The following is a 17,729-nucleotide window of genomic DNA, read 5'->3' as shown; positions in this document are numbered from 1 at the left end:
ATCCTTCTACCAATCACCTTAAATCTGCGCCCCCTGGTAACTGATCTCTCCGCTAGGGGAAACAGGTCCTTCCTGTCTACTCTATCTAGGCCCCTCATAATTTTGAACACCTCAATTAAGTCACCCCTCAGCCTCCTCTGTTCTAAGGAAAACAACCCTAGCCTATCCAACCTCTCCTCATAGCTGCAACTTTCAAGCGCTGGCAACATCCTTGCAAACCTCCTCTGTACTCTCACCAGGTCAATTATGTTCTTTCTGTAATGTGGTGACCAGAACTGTACTCAATACTCCAGCTGTGGCCTAACCATCATTTTATACAGTTCCAGCATTACATCCCTGCTTTTGTATTCTATACCTCGGCCAATATAGGAAGGCATTCCATATGCCTTCTTCACCACTCTATCTACCTGTCCTGCCACCTTCAGGGACCTGTGGACATGCACTCCAAGGCGTCTCACTTCTTCTACCCCTCTCAATATGCTCCTGTTTACTATGCAGTATCTCAGATCTTCCACTCACTAAGCACCCGATTTTAGCCATACTGCTGTGGATAAACACTGACAGGAGTTTCGGGACTTCCTCATGGCATGGCATGGTGGAAGCATGAGAGAGGGAGAGAGAGAATCTGAAGGGAAATCATGCCACATAGTTCACAGCAGCATTACTGGATGTTTGGAAGCAGATGTCATGTTCTCTTGACCACAGATAGTGTTGATTGGGTGGGCAAGGAGAAGGTGGAGAGAAAACAATATAATGGAACTCATAATAAAGATAAAAACTAGAACAGCATATCCCAAGTGTTTGTACAGCTGAACATATTTCATAAGTGAAGGTTTTCATTACTAAGCGGCAATGTTTCTTACCGTGCATTGCCTCATTTTCACTAATTTTATTTCAGGCTCACAACTCATGAGCTAAACACATCAACAAAGCTATCAAAAAGAATTATTGATACTGAAACACTCCTCAATTACTTCACCAACTTTATGCTCAATTCAGAATAGAAGTTGAAGAAAATGAAGGCAGAAAATGGAAGAAAAGATTGCAGAGAACATGCAGTCAGTCTTTCAATCTCAGAAAGTCATAAGTAATTTACTAGCCAGCCATCACAAATATCCTGGTGCTCTTCGGCCCCAAACAGAATTTTCTGGGTCATTACCCCACGTCTGATAAAAAATAAAATTGGTAATTCCCTGTTGATCTCATTAGCCGTAAGCACTTTTAGGGGCTTACTGTACATTACGGAAACAGCTACTGAATCATTTATTTCCTAACACAAGTGAATTATCAAGGATCGATGTTCAACTGAAACCAGAAGTACAACAAAAAGCGGGAGTACACCAACAAAAAGCAGAAGTACCAGCAAGAATCAAAGATGTTAGGAGGCCTGCCAGGATTACAGAGACATGAATTATATTTCTTCAGTGTGATTATATTTAAAAATGTTTCCTAAACATATTTGTATTAAATCCTCATGTATTGCTGAAAAAGAGACATGTTGTTGAAGCTTTTCATCTTGCACTCATCAGGACAGATGCAAGAGTGCCAAATTTCAAAGAGAGCAACAATTTATACTGCATGAGAAAAGGGTGCTGAGTGGTTGGCAAGTCGACTCTGGTTGAGGAGTTGCCATGGACAATGCACCACAGAACTATTGTCCTTCGCTTTTGTTTACTTCAAAAAAGGCGCAAAGCCTGGACATGTTCCTTTTGCCTGGAGAGGGCAGGACCCTGCGTATGAATATGTAGATTCTAGTATGCAGAAGTGAGTCACATTGCGAGTCCAACTGATAATCTTAAAGTGGTTGTTAGTGTAATTCTTAGCACACTCGGGATTGTTCAGAAAGTACTGTCCAATCGTAGAATCACATCGAACGTTAGACATCATGTTCTGAGTTTTACAAGTACAGGCTGGTTGAATACGGTCAGTACTCTGCCTATTGCGAACAGTCAAAGGGACGTGCTGTTTGATGCGATCAGCCGCCAGTCGTTGGGATGTACGGCCAAGTGGACTAAGAATTACGCTAACAACCACTTTATGATCATCAGTCGGACTCGCAATGTGACTCACGTACTCTTGCTAGAAGCTACATATATTCATATTCATTCATATGAAGGATGTGGAAGCTATGGAAAGGGTGCAGAGGAGATTTACTAGGATGTTGCCTGGTATGGAGGGAAGGTCTTACGAGGAAAGGCTGAGGGACTTGAGGTTGTTTTCGTTGGAGAGAAGGAGGAGGAGAGGTGACTTAATAGAGACATATAAGATAATCAGAGGGTTAGATAGGGTGGATAGTGAGCGTCTTTTTCCTCGGATGGTGATGGCAAACACGAGGGGACATAGCTTCAAGTTGAGGGGTGATAGATATAGGACAGATGTCAGAGGTAGTTTCTTTACTCAGAGAGTAGTAAGGGCGTGGAACGCCCTGCCTGCAGCAGTAGTAGATTCGCCAACTTTAAGGGCATTTAAGTGGTCATTGGATAGACATATGGATGAAAATGGAATAGTGTAGGTCAGATGGTTTCACAGGTCGGCGCAACATCGAGGGCCGAAGGGCCTGTACTGCGCTGTAATGTTCTAATTCCCTGGATGACAAAGAGATAGATTAAGATGAAGAAGAAAAAATGTGCTTATGACAAATGTCAGGTGGAAAATACAACCAAGAACCAGGCTGAATATAGAAGGTTCAGAGGGGAACTGAAAAAGCAAACAAGAGAAGCAAAGAGAAACTATGAGAAGGGACTGGTAGCTAACATAAAAGGGAATCCAAAAGTCTTCTATAGGTATATAAATAGTAAGAGGGTGGTAAAAAGAGTCGGGCTGCTTAGGGATCAAAAAGGGGATTTACGCATGGAGGCAGGGGGCATAGCTGGGTAATAAATCAATGCTTTGCATCTGTCTTTACCAAGGAACAAGATGCTGCGCAGGACATGGTGAAAGGGTGAGATAATTCGGACACTTAAAAGGTTTAAAATTAATAAGGAGATGGTATTGAATAGGCTTTCTATACTTAAGGTTAATAAAGCACCAGCACCGAATTAGATGCATCTAAGGATACTGAGAGAACTGAACGCAGAAATTGAGAGGCAGCGGCCATAATTTTCCAATCTTCCTCAGACTCGGGAGAGGTGCCAGAGGACTGGAGAATTGTAAATGTAATATCCTTGTTCAAAAAAGGGTGTAAAGATAAGCCCAGCAACTACAGGCCAGTCAGTTTAACCTCAGTGATGGGGAAGCTTCTGGAAACAATAATTCTGGACAAAATTAATAGTCACTTGGACAAATGTGAGTTAATTAAGAAAAGCCAGCAAGTATTTGTTAAGGGAAAATCGTGTTTAACTAACTTGCTTAAGCTTTTTGATGAGGTAATAGAGAAGGTTGGCGGGGGGGTAATGCTGGGTAATGTTGATGTGGTATATATGGACTTCCAAAATGCATTTGATAAAAGTGCTGCACAACAGACATGTGTGCAAAGTTAGAGCTCATGGAATAAAAGGGACAGGAGCAACATGGATACAAAATTGGCTGAGCAATAGGAAAGAGAGTAGTGGTTAATGGTTGTTTTTTGGACTGGAGGAAGGTTTGTAGTGGAGTTCCTCAATGGCTGGTGTTCTGGCCCCTACTCTTCCTCATATATATTAACGACGTAGACCTTGGTGTACAGGGCACAATTTCAAAATTTGTAGATGATACAAAATTTGGAAGTATTATGAACTGTGAGGAGGTTAGTGTAGAACTTCAAAAGGACAGAGACAGGTTGGTGGAATGGGCGGACAAGTGGGAGACGAAATTTAATGCAGAGAAGTGTGAAGTGATTCATTTTGTTAGAATAAATGCAGAGACACAATATTAAATATAGGGTACAATTCTAAAAGGGATAAAGGAGCAGAGGAACCTAGGTGTATATGTGCATAAATCATCGAAGGTGGCAGGAAAAGTTGAGAGAGCTGTTAATAAAGCATGCAGCATCCGAGGCTTTATCAACAGGGGTATAGAGTACAAAAGCAAGGAAGTTATGTTAAACTTGTATAAAACACTGATTCGACCTCAACTGGATTACTGCATCCAGTTCTGGGCACCACACTTTAGGAAGGATGTGAAGGCATTAGACAGGGTGCAGAAAAGATTCATGAGAATAGTTCCAGGGATGTGGGACTTCAGTTATGTAGATACATTAGAGAAGCTGGTTCAGTTTTCCTTGAAGAGAAGGTTGAGAGGAGATTTGATAGAGGTATTCAAAATCATGAGGGATCTGGACACAGTAGATAGGGAGTTCGCTGTCCACCTTATGTCTAGGAAGTCCTTGATGCTTGAATCTGGCTCGCTGAATCATCCTGACTAACTGATACATTGACATAACCAATCCTGCTCCCCTAACCTCTTACCCTTTGCATAGTTCCAATACATAGATGATACTTTTGCTATATTTGAATCTGCAGCTGTATCCCACGCTCAAATTCACTTTTGAAATGGAGCAGTCCGACAAGCTCCCTTTCCTCAACGTGCTGGTTGAGAAATCTGCTAATGGGTTTTCTGCTGTCCACTGCAAGCCTACCTTCACTGGTCAATATACGCATTGGGATTCCTCCAGCTCCATGCAGTATAAGATTGGCTTTATTGGCAATCTCATAAATAGGGCCCAAGCTATTTGCACTCCGTGCAAGCTTGACACCGAAATGGGGCGCATCAAAGCTATCCTGCGAGATAACGGCTATCCCGATCAGATCACTGCTCACTATGGATCTAAGGCCGCCACTTTTGGACCTGAAAAGTGCCCAGTCTACCTCAAATTACCCTGGAATGTAAGGTCTCTCAAAAATTTGAGCATCAGGTGAAGCCAGCTGTTTTATGCTGTTACTATGCAGTAGCAACATGAGTGGTATTTTTCACTAACAGGATGCTGCCATCAAGCCAAAAAGATGTTCTGCCTACCACACAAATGAGTAATGTGGTATATGAACTTCAGTGCGTGTGATGCCAGATACATAGGCTGGACGTCCCAACGACTGGTGGATCGTATCAAACAGAACACAAGAAATATGAGCAGCAGTAGACTATATGGCCCATCGAGCCTGCTCAGCCATTCAAAACAATCATGGCTAATCTTAGGATTCAACTCCACTTTCCGGCCCGCTCACCATATCCCTCGATTCCGAGACACCAAAAATCTATCTGTCCCAGCCGTAAATGTATTCAACAACAGAGCATCCTCTGAGGTAGAGAATTCCAAAGATTCACAAACCTTTGAGTGAAGTAACTTCTTCTCATCTCAGTCCTAAATGATCGGCACCTTATCCTGAGACTGTGCCCCCCTGTTTCATCTGACCAATGGAAATAATCTCCGTGTCTACCCTATCCAGCCCCTTTAGAATCTTGTATGTTTCAATGAGATCACCTCACTCTGCGAAGCTCCAGAAAATATTTAGTCTCTCATCATAGGACAACCCCCTCATCCCAGGGACCAATCTAGTGAACCTTCGCTGCACTGCCTCCAATACAAGTATATCCTTTCTGAAATGGGGAGACCAAAACTGCACACAGTATTCCTGACGCGGTCTCTCCAAAACCCTGTACAATTGTAGCAATACTTCCTTACTTCTTTACTCCCATCCCTCTGCAATAAATGCCATTTGCCTTCCTAATTGCTTGTTGTACCTGCATGTTAAATTTGTGCGTTCCTTGTACAAGCACACCCAAGTCTCTTCTAACATCAACACTCACAAGTTTCAGAACTTTTAAATAATATTCTGCTTTTCTATTCTAGCAACCAAGGTGAATAACTTCACACTTCCCTACATTATACTCCATCTGTCATCTTGTTGCCCACTCATTTAATCTGACTATATCTCTTTGCAGCCTCTCTGTGTCCTCTCCACAGCTTACCTTTCCACCTACCTTTGTATCATCAGTAAACGTAGGTACATTCTCTCTGTCTCTTCATCTAAGTCATTAATATAAATTGTAAATAGCCGAGGCCCCAGCACTGATCCTTGCAGCACTCCACTATTTACTGCCTGCCAACTTGAAAATGCCCCACTTATGCCCACTTGTTGCTTCTTGTCTCTTAATCAATCATCTATCCATGCTAATATATTATCCCCAACTCCATGAGCCCTTTGACACGTCCCTTTGGCTGTTCACAATAGGCAGAGTGTTGACCATACCAGCATGTACTTGCAAAACTCAGAACACAATGTCTAACGTTAGACGTAATTCCGCGATTGGACAGCACTTACTGAACAATCCCAAGTGTGCTAAGAATTACACTAACAACCACTTTAAGATTATCAGTCAAGCTCGCAATGTGGCTCATTTACACATGCTAGAAACTACATATGCAAGGACCTGCCCTCGGCAGGCAAAAGGAACATGTCCAGGCTTTGCGTCTTTTTTGAAGTAAACAAAAGCATGAAGGACATTAGCTCCCTGGTGCATTCTCCATGGCAACGCCTCGACCAGAATCGACTTGCAAACCAATCAGCACCCTTTTTTTATAAATTGTTGCTCCCTTTGAAATTTGGCATTCTTGCATCTGTCCTGATGAGTGCATGATGAAAAGCTTTGACAGCATGTCTCTTTTTTTCAGCAATACTCAAGTTCTGTACTCCCAAGTGACCATTTAAATCCTATGGGTCTTTCCAAAAATCTCATCAAAAGCCTCACCTATAGACAGAAAAGCAAGTCAGATTCATTGCAAGTTCAACTTCCTTAGGCTACCATAAACAATCTCAGCTAGAGTGTCAAATGTGCACTGCCACAAATGGCACCCAACTTAAAGACAGGGTCTACCCCAGCATAACTTAGATACTTGAAAGCATAAACCTGCAGCTGAGTGTTTGCCAAAATCCTTGCCACACCCAGTTTCTCATCAGTTGCCTCTGCTGCCCCCCGCCCCGCCATCCACTAGTTGTTCCCCGACCTCACCACTGCCACCCCCAGAATTTGCAACTGCCTACTGTAAACCGAAGAGTTTTTCTTTTATATTGTTATGACTATTAACTCGTAACTAGTGTGTTTCTGAAGGATATACAGTAAAGGAATATCTGCAAAGCAGAGCTTTAAGCACAGCATGGTGACAATTGGGGTGAATCTGCTAAACAGTGTGACTTGGTAAACAGTAAGGATAGGAATTTGGTAAATAGGAATTCACTGGTCAGCAGAAACTCACCGGTCAGCAGAAACTCACTGGTCAGCTGTACACAAACGATGTTTTCAATCAAACTGAAATTTAACCTAGTTTCCCAATTTCAAAAAACAGTAAGTCAGTGGCAGATAGCAGTCAATCAGCTATAAGCGGGTCTCTGACACGGTGTTAAATATTGTGGCTGGAAGTTTACTGATCAGTTGTAACTAGTGTGTTTCTGAAAGGTATATATTAGATATCTGCTAAAGCACAGAGCTTGAAGCACAGATCTTGGTGAATATGCTAAACAGAGTTCTATTTCCCTCTCCACAGTAGCTGCCAGACCTGCTGAGTATTTCCAGCACTTCTTGTTTTTATTTCAGTGTTCTTCGAAGGTTGGGGCCAAGTAAAGGAAGTTTTATTGTGCATCTCATTGTATTTGATGCTGACACTGCATGCCTGAGTTGGGAAGAATTCCATTACCCAAAACATCCCCAACTGATGTGCCCAAAATAAAAAATAAAGTATATTCTGCGAATGCTTACCATTGAGAAGTTCAATAAGAGCAGGAATAATTCCTGATTTTGCTAGCATTGCAGCACATGAATCGTCCATGGAAACCGTGCCAATCATTATTACCACTTCCAGAACCAGGTCATCTTCTGTTGAACCTGATAAATCAGGAATACAAATGTGTTACTGCAGCATACTCACCAAAACATACTGGCAGAAACTAGTTACGTTTAGTTTCTAGCTTGAAGCTTGCACTTATCCTGTTACTTTGCTGAGGGTCACAATTCCAAGTGATCCATTAGTCAAGGATCACAAACATGAAGGCTCCATCTGAGAATGAAGATAAAGGCTTCCTCTCTCAACTGCTCTACTGTGGAAATTTGCTGAATGGAAGCTAGAAACAATTCAACAAGGGGATTGCGGGGGGGGGGGGGGGTGGAGAGAGAGTAAAATAAACACTAAAATCATGCTGTGCTATTTGTGCACACAGCAGTTATAAAGGGTATTGCTGGGGGTCTAGCCTTCAGCTAGAACAGGGTTGTCCAACATATGGTCCGCAGGCCAGGATCCAGCCCACGGCTGTTCGTCATCGATGCCAGGGCTGCATGAGTGGAGATTGGAAATTTCTCTTTGCCTTCCCTCAGAGCGCCTTATGAGAAACAACGCGCTGAGCAAGAGCGCTCAGCACGGCAGCTGAGTCAGTTGGTCAGTTTGTTGAAAAACCTTGCGCTGTCAGTTTCACAGATGACAGCTGCTGAAGCAGGAACGCACTTCCCAACAGTAGACATATTCGGGGTTTTCCAACTTCTTTTAAAAGCCTGCCGGAAAACCCTGAATGTTGGGAAGTGCATTCCTGCTTCAGCAGCTGTCAGCTGTGCAACTGACAGCGCAAGGTTTTTCAACAAACTGACCAACTGACTCAGCTGCTGTGCTGAGCGCTCTTGCTCAGTGCAAATGTTGGAGAGAGGGGGGGGGGGGGGGCGACAGAGAGAGGGGGGGCGACAGAGAGAGGGGGGGGCGACAGAGAGAGGGGGGGGCGACAGAGAGAGGGGGGGGCGACAGAGAGAGGGGGGGGCGACAGAGAGAGGGGGGGGCGACAGAGAGAGGGGGGGGCGACAGAGAGAGGGGGGGGGCGACAGAGAGAGGGGGGGGGCGACAGAGAGAGGGGGGGGGCGACAGAGAGAGGGGGGGCGACAGAGAGAGGGGGGGGCGACAGAGAGAGGGGGGGCGACAGAGAGAGGGGGGGCGACAGAGAGAGGGGGGGCGACAGAGAGAGGGGGGGCGACAGAGAGAGGGGGGGCGACAGAGAGAGGGGGGGCGACAGAGAGAGGGGGGGCGACAGAGAGAGGGGGGGCGACAGAGAGAGGGGGGGCGACAGAGAGAGGGGGGGCGACAGAGAGAGGGGGGGCGACAGAGAGAGGGGGGGCGACAGAGAGAGGGGGGGCGACAGAGAGAGGGGGGGCGACAGAGAGAGGGGGGGCGACAGAGAGAGGGGGGGCGACAGAGAGAGGGGGGGCGACAGAGAGAGGGGGGGCGACAGAGAGAGGGGGGGCGACAGAGAGAGGGGGGGCGACAGAGAGAGGGGGGGCGACAGAGAGAGGAGGGGGCGACAGAGAGAGGGGGGGCGACAGAGAGAGGGGGGGCGACAGAGAGAGGGGGGGGCGACAGAGAGAGGGGGGGCGACAGAGAGAGGGGGGGCGACAGAGAGAGGGGGGGCGACAGAGAGAGGGGGGCGACAGAGAGAGGGGGGGCGACAGAGAGAGGGGGGGCGACAGAGAGAGGGGGGGCGACAGAGAGAGGGGGGGCGACAGAGAGAGGGGGGGGCGACAGAGAGAGGGGGGGCGACAGAGAGAGGGGGGGCGACAGAGAGAGGGGGGGCGACAGAGAGAGGGGGGGCGACAGAGAGAGGGGGGGCGACAGAGAGAGGGGGGGCGACAGAGAGAGGGGGGGCGACAGAGAGAGGGGGGGCGACAGAGAGAGGGGGGGCGACAGAGAGAGGGGGGGCGACAGAGAGAGGGGGGGCGACAGAGAGAGGGGGGGCGACAGAGAGAGGGGGGGCGACAGAGAGAGGGGGGGCGACAGAGAGAGGGGGTGTGTCATGCAGACCTTCCACCTGCCAAGAATGAGGCATATTAATTTTGTCATATGAAAATTGATTTTAAACTGCGGCTGGAGTGAAGAAATCAACTGTTTGAAGATCACCAGACACTGGGCTGGAAGGACATTTGCATACTAAGGGCCGCTGCTTGTGGAGACAAAGGACTATTCCCTGATCCAACTAACCCAAATAGATTTTGATCACCAGACAATGAAGATGTAATGAAGTGCATTCCAGGGCCTGCTAAGATAATACAATCCACAAACCTCGCAGGAGAGACTGTTCCAAATAAGGAGCTAGTCACATGACTGACCTGCTGGGCAACCTGATGTTTTCTGAATTGTGCCACACAGAAAGGAACAGAAGGGAGTTTTGCAACTAAAGCTGGAACAAGCAAGCCTCGCTCCTGGTTGTCTCTCTCTCTCACTTTCTCCCAAGCCACTAGACCCATGGAAGACACGTACACCTCAAGAGAGAAAAGACTCCGACATAGCAGGTCTTACCGGCAACCAAAGACTTCACATTGAACTCAAAGGATAACTAACAGATTATTGCCTCAAACTTTCCCCCTTTATTCTTCATACTTTTTCTGTGTCGATCTGCGTGTGTTTATTGCATATGCATGCGAGTGTGGTTGTGTTGCGTCAGTAACCGGATTAGAGTTTAAGATTGATAAACTTCAACCTTGTTTAAATCTAAGCATACCTGGCTGATTTATTTGCCTTACAATTGGAGAAGTGATCAAGAATTCACCAAAGTGGGAGCTAAAAACAGTGTTTCTAAAATTAAGCCCTGTTACGGTTAAACCAGGCAAAGGCTGAGAGGGAACCCCAAGACCCCCCTTCTCACCTGCTCGTAACAGAGGGAACGGGGCGGGGTGGGGGGGGGGACAGAGTGGAGGCGGGGGAGACAGAGTGGCTGGGGTGGGGGGGAAACAGAGTTTTTAAAAATTCATTCATGGGATGTGGATGACGCTGGCCAGGCCAGCATTTATTGCTCATCCCTAATTGCCCTTGAGAAGGTGGTGGTGAGCTGCCTTCTTGAACCGCTCCAGTCCATTTGGGGTAGGTACACCCACAGTACTGTTAGGAAGGGAGTTCCAGGATTTTGACCCAGCGACAGTGAAGGAACGGCGATATAGTTCCAAATCAGGATGGTGTGTGACTTGGAGGGGAACTTGCAGGTGGTGGTGTTCCCATGTATTTGCTGCCCTTGTCCTTCTCGTTGGTAGAGGTTGCAGGTTTGGAAGGTGCTGTCTAAGGAGCCGTGGTGCATTGCTGCAGTGCATCTTGTAGATGGTACACACTGCTGCCACTGTGCGTCAGTGGTGGAGGGAGTGAATGTTTGTAGATGGGGTGCCAATCAAGCGGGCTGCTTTGTCCTGGATGGTGTCGAGCTTCTTGAGTGTTGTTGGAGCTGCACCCATCCAGGCAAGTGGAGAGTATTCCATCACACTCCTGACTTGTGCCTTGTAAATGGTGGACAGGCTTTGGGGAGTCAGGTGGTGAGTTACTTGCCACAGGATTCCTAGCCTCTGACCTGCTCTTGTAGCCACGGTATTTATATGGCTACTCCAGTTCAGTTTCTGGTCAATGGTAGCCCCTAGGATGTTGATAGTGGGGGATTCAGCGATGGTAATGCTATTGAATGTCAAGGAGAGATGGTTAGATTCGCTCTTGTTGGAGATGGTCACTGCCTGGCACTTGTGTGGCGCGAATGTTACTTGCCACTTATCAGCCCAAGCCTGGATATTGTCCAGGTCTTGCTGCATTTCTACACGGACTGCTTCAGTATCTGAGGAGTCACGAATGGTGCTGAACATTGTGCAAATATTAGCTAACATCCCCACCTCTGACCTTATGATTGAAGAAAGGTCATTCTTGAAGCAGCTGAAGATGGTTGGGCCTAGGACACTACCCTGAGGAATGCCTGCAGTGATGTCCTGGAGCGCAGATGATTTACCTCCAACAACCACAACCATCGTCCTTTGCGCTAGATATGACTCCAACCAGCGGAGGGTTTTGCCCCGATTCCCATTGACCTCAGCTTTGCTAGGGCTCTTTGATGCCATACTCAAAGAGAATAAAGAACAAAGAAAATTACAGCACAGGAACAGGCCCTTCGGCCCTCCAAGCCTGCGCCGATCCAGATCCTCTATCTAAACCTGTCGCCTATTTTCTAAGGGTCTGTATCTCTTTGCTTCCTGCCCATTCATGTATCTGTCTAGATACATCTTAAAAGATGCTATCGTGCCCGCGTCTACCACCTCCGCTGGCAACGCGTTCCAGGCACCCACCACCCTCTGCGTAAAGAATTTTCCACGCATATCCCCCCTAAACTTTTCCCCTCTCACTTTGAACTCGTGACCCCTTGTAATTGAATCCCCCACTCTGGGAAAAAGCTTCTTGCTATCCACCCTGTCTATATCTCTCATAATTTTGTACACCTCAATCAGGTCCCCCCTCAACCTCCGTCTTTCTAATGAAAATAATCCTAATCTACTCAACCTCTCTTCATAGCTAGCGCCCTCCATACCAGGCAACGTTCTGGTGAACCTCCTCTGCACCCTCTCCAAAGCATCCACATCCTTTTGGTAATGTGGCGACCAGAACTTCACGCAGTATTCCAAATGTGGCCGAACCAAAGTCTTATACAACTGTAACATGACCTGCCAACTCTTGTACTCAATACCCCGTCCGATGAAGGAAAGCATGCCGTATGCCTTCTTGACCACTCTACTGACCTGCGTTGCCACCTTCAGGGAACAATGGAGCTGAACACCCAAATCTCTCTGTACATCAATTTTCCCCAGGACTTTTCCATTTATTGTATAGTTCAGTCACCTGATGCATCACCTCGCATTTGCCCTGATTGAACTCAATCTGCCATTCCTCTGCCCAACTCTCCAATCTATCTATATTCTGCGGTATTCTCTGAGAGTCCCCTTCACTATCTGCTACTCCACCAATTTTAGTGTCGTCTGCAAACTTGCTAATCAGACCACCTATACTTTCTTCCAATACTATACTCGGTCAAATTCTGCCTTGATGTCAAGGGCAGTCACTCTCACCTCACCCTACTTGGGGGGGGGGGGGGGAAAGAGAGAAGAGAGGGGGAGTCAGAGTGGGAGGGGGGGCCAGAGTTTGGGGGGGGGGGGGAGATTGAGTGGGGGGGGGGGACTTAGTCGGTGCAAGATAAAATACAGGCAGCAGAGTTTTAGATGAGCTGAAGGTGAATGAGGGTGGAGAATGAGTGACTGACCAGGAGAGCAGGACAAAGGCAGGGATGAAGGCTTTAGCAACAGATGGGCTGAGGTAGAGGCGATGCAATATATTATAGACATGTGTGAGGAAAACCACACGTGCCAAGAATGAGGAATATTAATTTTGTCCTATGGAACATTAATTTTAAACTCTTACTGGACTGAAAACATGGCTGCACCTGCATTCTAAAAGGACAGTGGCTGGAAACATGTGCATTCTAAGAGATAGTGCCTGCAGAAGACAATGGAACTGCTCCCTGATTCAATTAACCAAATGGATTTGATCAAAAGACATTGTGTGTGTGAAGGTCAGCGTTCCAGCCCCCTACTGAGGATGTCTACTAAAATTGAAGGAATCCTCAGAACTCGCCAGGCAGGTTGTCTCAAAAAAAAAGAGCTAGTCACATGACTGGCCTGCTGGCCAGGTTTGGCTTGAATTGTGTTCACAGAACAGTGAGGTCAGACTGCAAGTGAACTTGAACGAAGACAGCATCTCCCTGTCTCTCTCTCTCTCTCTCTCACGAAAAGAAGAAACTGCAACTGGATTTCAAAATAGAAAACCATCAAACAAGTTTGAAAGTGTGTAATGGGCCCCAACGAGACAGCAAGATTGAACTGCAACCCAAGACTTTACATCAAACTCAAAAGACAGTAACTGAATTTCAGCTAATGCTCGATACCTTTCTCATTGATTCTCTCTCTTTTTTTCTTTCTCCTTTTCTGTCTCTATCTGCATGTGTTTTTCGCTTATGCATGCTAGCGTGGTCGTGTCGCATATTTTTAGTAGTTTTAACCGAAGTAATTTCAAGGTTAATAAACTTACACCTTTTTTGTTTAAATCAAAGAAAACCTGTTTGGTTGATTTCTTTGCCATTACAATTGGAGAGCAGTGAACAAGGATTCACTGAGGGGAAGCGAAAAACAGTGTTTTAAAAATTAAACCCTGTTACGGTCAAACCAGGAAAAGGCTGAGATGGAACCTCTAGACCCCTTTCTCACCTGATCTTAACACATGGAAATAGACAATCTTTTGTGATAGAGGACATAGGGTTGGAAGTTCAGCTTGAGGTCGAAGAGGATGCTGAGGATACAAAATGTACAGTTGAGCTTGAGACAATGGCAAGGGAGGGGGATGGAATCAATGGCAAGGGTACAGAGTTTCTGATAGGCGCCAAAAACTACAGCTTTGGTCCTCCTAATATTTAACTGAAGCAAACAAATTTTCAGATTGAGCAGTGAGCCAACAAAGATATTTGGTGGGTGGGGGTTGGTGGGGTTGAGAGAGATCGCAAAGATGTCGAACTGGGTGCCGTCAGTGTACAAATGAAACCTAGCCCCAAGCCTGTGGATGACGTTACTTTGGAGCAGCATTTAGATAAGAGCAGAGGGCCAAGGAAGGGAAGTTGGATAGCCAGCTGTTCAGTGGAAGAAAGATGAAGAGAGCAGAAGCTGGGTCTCTCGGACAAGGTGACCTCAGAAAGGGTATCGGGAATATATGAAGAAAGATAGAGAAATACACAGGCTCTGGGCTAAGGCAATGGGAGTCTTGCAGGAGGTTCAGTTTGGTGGGCAAGAGGAAGGAAGGAATTACTTGCTTTGTTTTATCAACAAAGAAAATTATAAATATATTTGCTTTTTCGAAGGCTGAATGCCTGCAGGTTACAAAATTATACTATACTCAACATCGAAAATGTGTTTTGCAATTTATAAACCCCTTAACTAAATGTTACAACAATGTTTTCAGTATCTGTCAGTCAGTATAATCCACCCCTTCAACAAACCTGGTTTCAATTTGTCCTTGAGGAATGGAACCAAGTTGTACTCCTTTAGAACAAGCTCCCAGTCTAGATCCGGAACTGTAAGATTAGCAAGTGTTCCAAGACACTCTATAACAAATTCTTCAGCTTCATTACTGTTGATCTGAGCAGCTAGGTCCCCGACGTAATCCTAAAAGACAATGTATTCAAATTTTATTTTGTTTTTCCCCTGAAGAACCTGGATCTGTACAATAACACACTAAAAAATTAAAATTTAATACATGGAGTTCTGTTGAGTACCATAGCACATTGTAAATTTAATTTCCTGGCAGTTCATGAAGTTTAAACAATCAACTTACAATACAGTCAGTTATACAAGGGTTTTTTATTTAAATAAAGCTCTAGTAGTACTGGAAATCCATGCTCAATATTCAAAAGCTACTTTACAGTCAAAAATAAGGGCCATAAATGTAATGGTGTTAAACCTGAGATTTCACTACTTGTAAATATTATTAAAATGTAGCAAGACAGTAACTTAAATCTATAAGCATTCTATTCCCAGTGCCTACCTGGTAATCAGGTCTGCCTCAATCATTTTGTATATTCCTGATCACATGCTACAGAAATAATGTTTTTTTCTCTTCTCAGCTACCGGTTTTCATTTTACATGCAATGGAAATTTCCTAGCTGGGTAGCAAATATCGTTTGCTGACGTCTGGATTAGTGTGAGCCATACTGCTTTGAATGGCAATTTGGTATGTAAGTCTTTTTACTGCTCAACTCTTCATAAATTACAGAAAAATGACTGAATTATCACAAAGATTAACATTACTCATAAACCAGGTTTGAGAAGTTGTCGTGAAATTCTTGCATGGATCCAAAAAGTGGAATTCCTTCAAAATGAGGAAAAGAGAGAGGTCAGAATATGTGACGCTATCAATAATTTTGGATGCTTGGAGTCGCTGATGTACAATTAGGAAATTGAAGCAGCAACGAGCTTATTAATAAGCTATTGTAACTTACAAGTTACAATTTGTAAGACACTTTTATAGTTCTAATAACATTAATTGTTATGGTCTATGTTAAGTTCAGGTTGGTGCAGGCTAGGGATTAATGTTAAACATTCCCTGCTGGAGTAACCTTTCAGGAACTTTTTTTTAGAATTCTTATATGTATCATTTGTTTTCCAGTAACTGAATTAGTGCACAATAGGACACAACTGTAATATGCAACTGGTGGAATATCTCAGGTTATCAGTACTGGGTCCTCAAGTGTTCAGAAAGTTAGCCATTAATGGTCTTAAACAGAGTCATCAAGTCATTTACATCACAGATGGAGGCCATTCAGCCCATTAAGTTCATGCTGACTCTCCTCGGAGCTACGCAGTCAGTCCCACTCCCCGGCTTGATTCCCATAGCCCTGCAAGTCTATTTCTCTCAGTAGGCCATCCAACTTCCTGTTGAAGTCACTGATCTTCTCCACTTCCACCACCCTTGTGGACAGCGAGCTCAAGGTCATTACCACTTGCTGTGTAAAAAAATGCTCCCTCATATTGCCCCTGCATCTTTTGCCCAAAACATTCAATCTGTGTCCCCCAGTCCTTGTACCATTTGTTAATGGGAACATCTTTTCCTTGTCAAACTTATCTAAGCCTGTCATAATCTTATACACATCTATTAAATCTCCCTTCAATCTCCTTTGTTCGAAGGAAAACAAACCCAGCTTTTCCAACCTTACCTTGGAACTAAAATGCTCCATCCCTGGAACCATTTTTTTTTATATAGAGATACAGCACTGAAACAGGCCCTTCGGCCCACCGAGTCTGTGCCGACCATCAACCACCCATTTATACTAATCCTATACTAATTCCATATTCCTACCACATCCCCACCAGTCCCTATATTTCCCTAACACCTACCTATCCTAGGGGTAATTTATAATAGCCAATTTACCTATCAACCTGCAAGTCTTTTGGCATGTGGGAGGAAACCCACGCAGACACAGGGAGAACTTGCAAACTCCACACAGGCAGTACCCAGAATTGAACCCGGGTCGCTGGAGCTGTGAGGCTGCGGTGCTAACCACTGCGCCGCCCCATTCTTGAGGGAGCAGTTGCTAAAACTAAAACACAAAGTGACCTGAAAAGACTGTGTATCGAATAGTGAAGTAACCAAGGGCCTTTAATGTCACTGTTATGAATGAGAAGATCAGTAATGCTGTCTGCCTTCCACTATATCATTTTTAATAAATGCATAGAAATCTAAGGCATAGGAGCTGACCAAGTGATTCCAATCAGGGTACAGATCTGATCAAAGCCATCAATCAAATCTCATTGTCTCAAATTAATGACAATGATAACAGGAGTTTGAGGAGAGTTAGAGGAAGTGACTGAGGCACAGTTAAAGAAATAGGTTTTACGATACTTTTGGCGGTGGCAGGAGATATTGTCAAGTGGAAATATTTAGGGAGAGACTGCAGGGCCTTGATGAGTAAAGGCTCTGCCACCAAAGGTGTAACAGGAGAAAGAGATGTGCATAACTCAGAAAAGTAGAAGGTGAGAACCACAGTATAGGACTGGAGGAAGCTGCAGAGGATGGAGAAAGGATTCTGTAATTTACGATTTTGAAATTTACGCATTTGGTGGAAAAATTCATTGGAGGCCAGTGAGGAATGATCGATAAGTAAATGTAAGCAATATGGGATAAGATTCAGACAGCAGAGCTCTGGGCAAGTTGGGTGTAGGCGGAAGCATCTGATACAGAGCTAAGTGAATCCACAACCAACGGGATCAGATCTAAGCTCTGCAGTCCTGCCACATCCCGTCATGAATGGTGGTGGACAATTAAACAACAGGGGGAGGTGTTTTCACAAATATCTCCATCCTCAATGATGGGGGAGCCAAGCTCATCAGTGCAAAAAGTAAGGCTGAAGCATTTTCAACCATCTTCAGTCAGAAATACTAAGTAGATGATCCAT

The 17,729-nt window shown here is 45.2% G+C and overlaps 1 protein-coding gene across 4 annotated transcripts in view; it reads right to left on the bottom strand.

The window, feature by feature from the left end:
• The window catches only part of kifap3a (kinesin-associated protein 3a), a 332,201-nt gene that overhangs the window by 134,769 nt on the left and 179,703 nt on the right, over positions 1–17,729 (bottom strand). For all 4 annotated transcript variants that reach the window (XM_068037376.1, XM_068037377.1, XM_068037379.1 and 1 more), the window contains exons 14-15: positions 14,778–14,943; positions 7,669–7,794 (exon numbers count right to left, since the gene is read on the bottom strand). In XM_068037376.1, coding sequence (XP_067893477.1) covers positions 7,669–7,794; positions 14,778–14,943 — 292 coding nt within the window. The remainder of the gene's footprint in view (positions 1–7,668; positions 7,795–14,777; positions 14,944–17,729) is intronic.

Source organism: Heterodontus francisci, chromosome 8, assembly GCF_036365525.1.
Source record: "Heterodontus francisci isolate sHetFra1 chromosome 8, sHetFra1.hap1, whole genome shotgun sequence".
NCBI classification, from domain to species: Eukaryota; Metazoa; Chordata; class Chondrichthyes; order Heterodontiformes; family Heterodontidae; genus Heterodontus; species Heterodontus francisci.
This window is presented reverse-complemented; position numbering and strand designations above follow the sequence as displayed.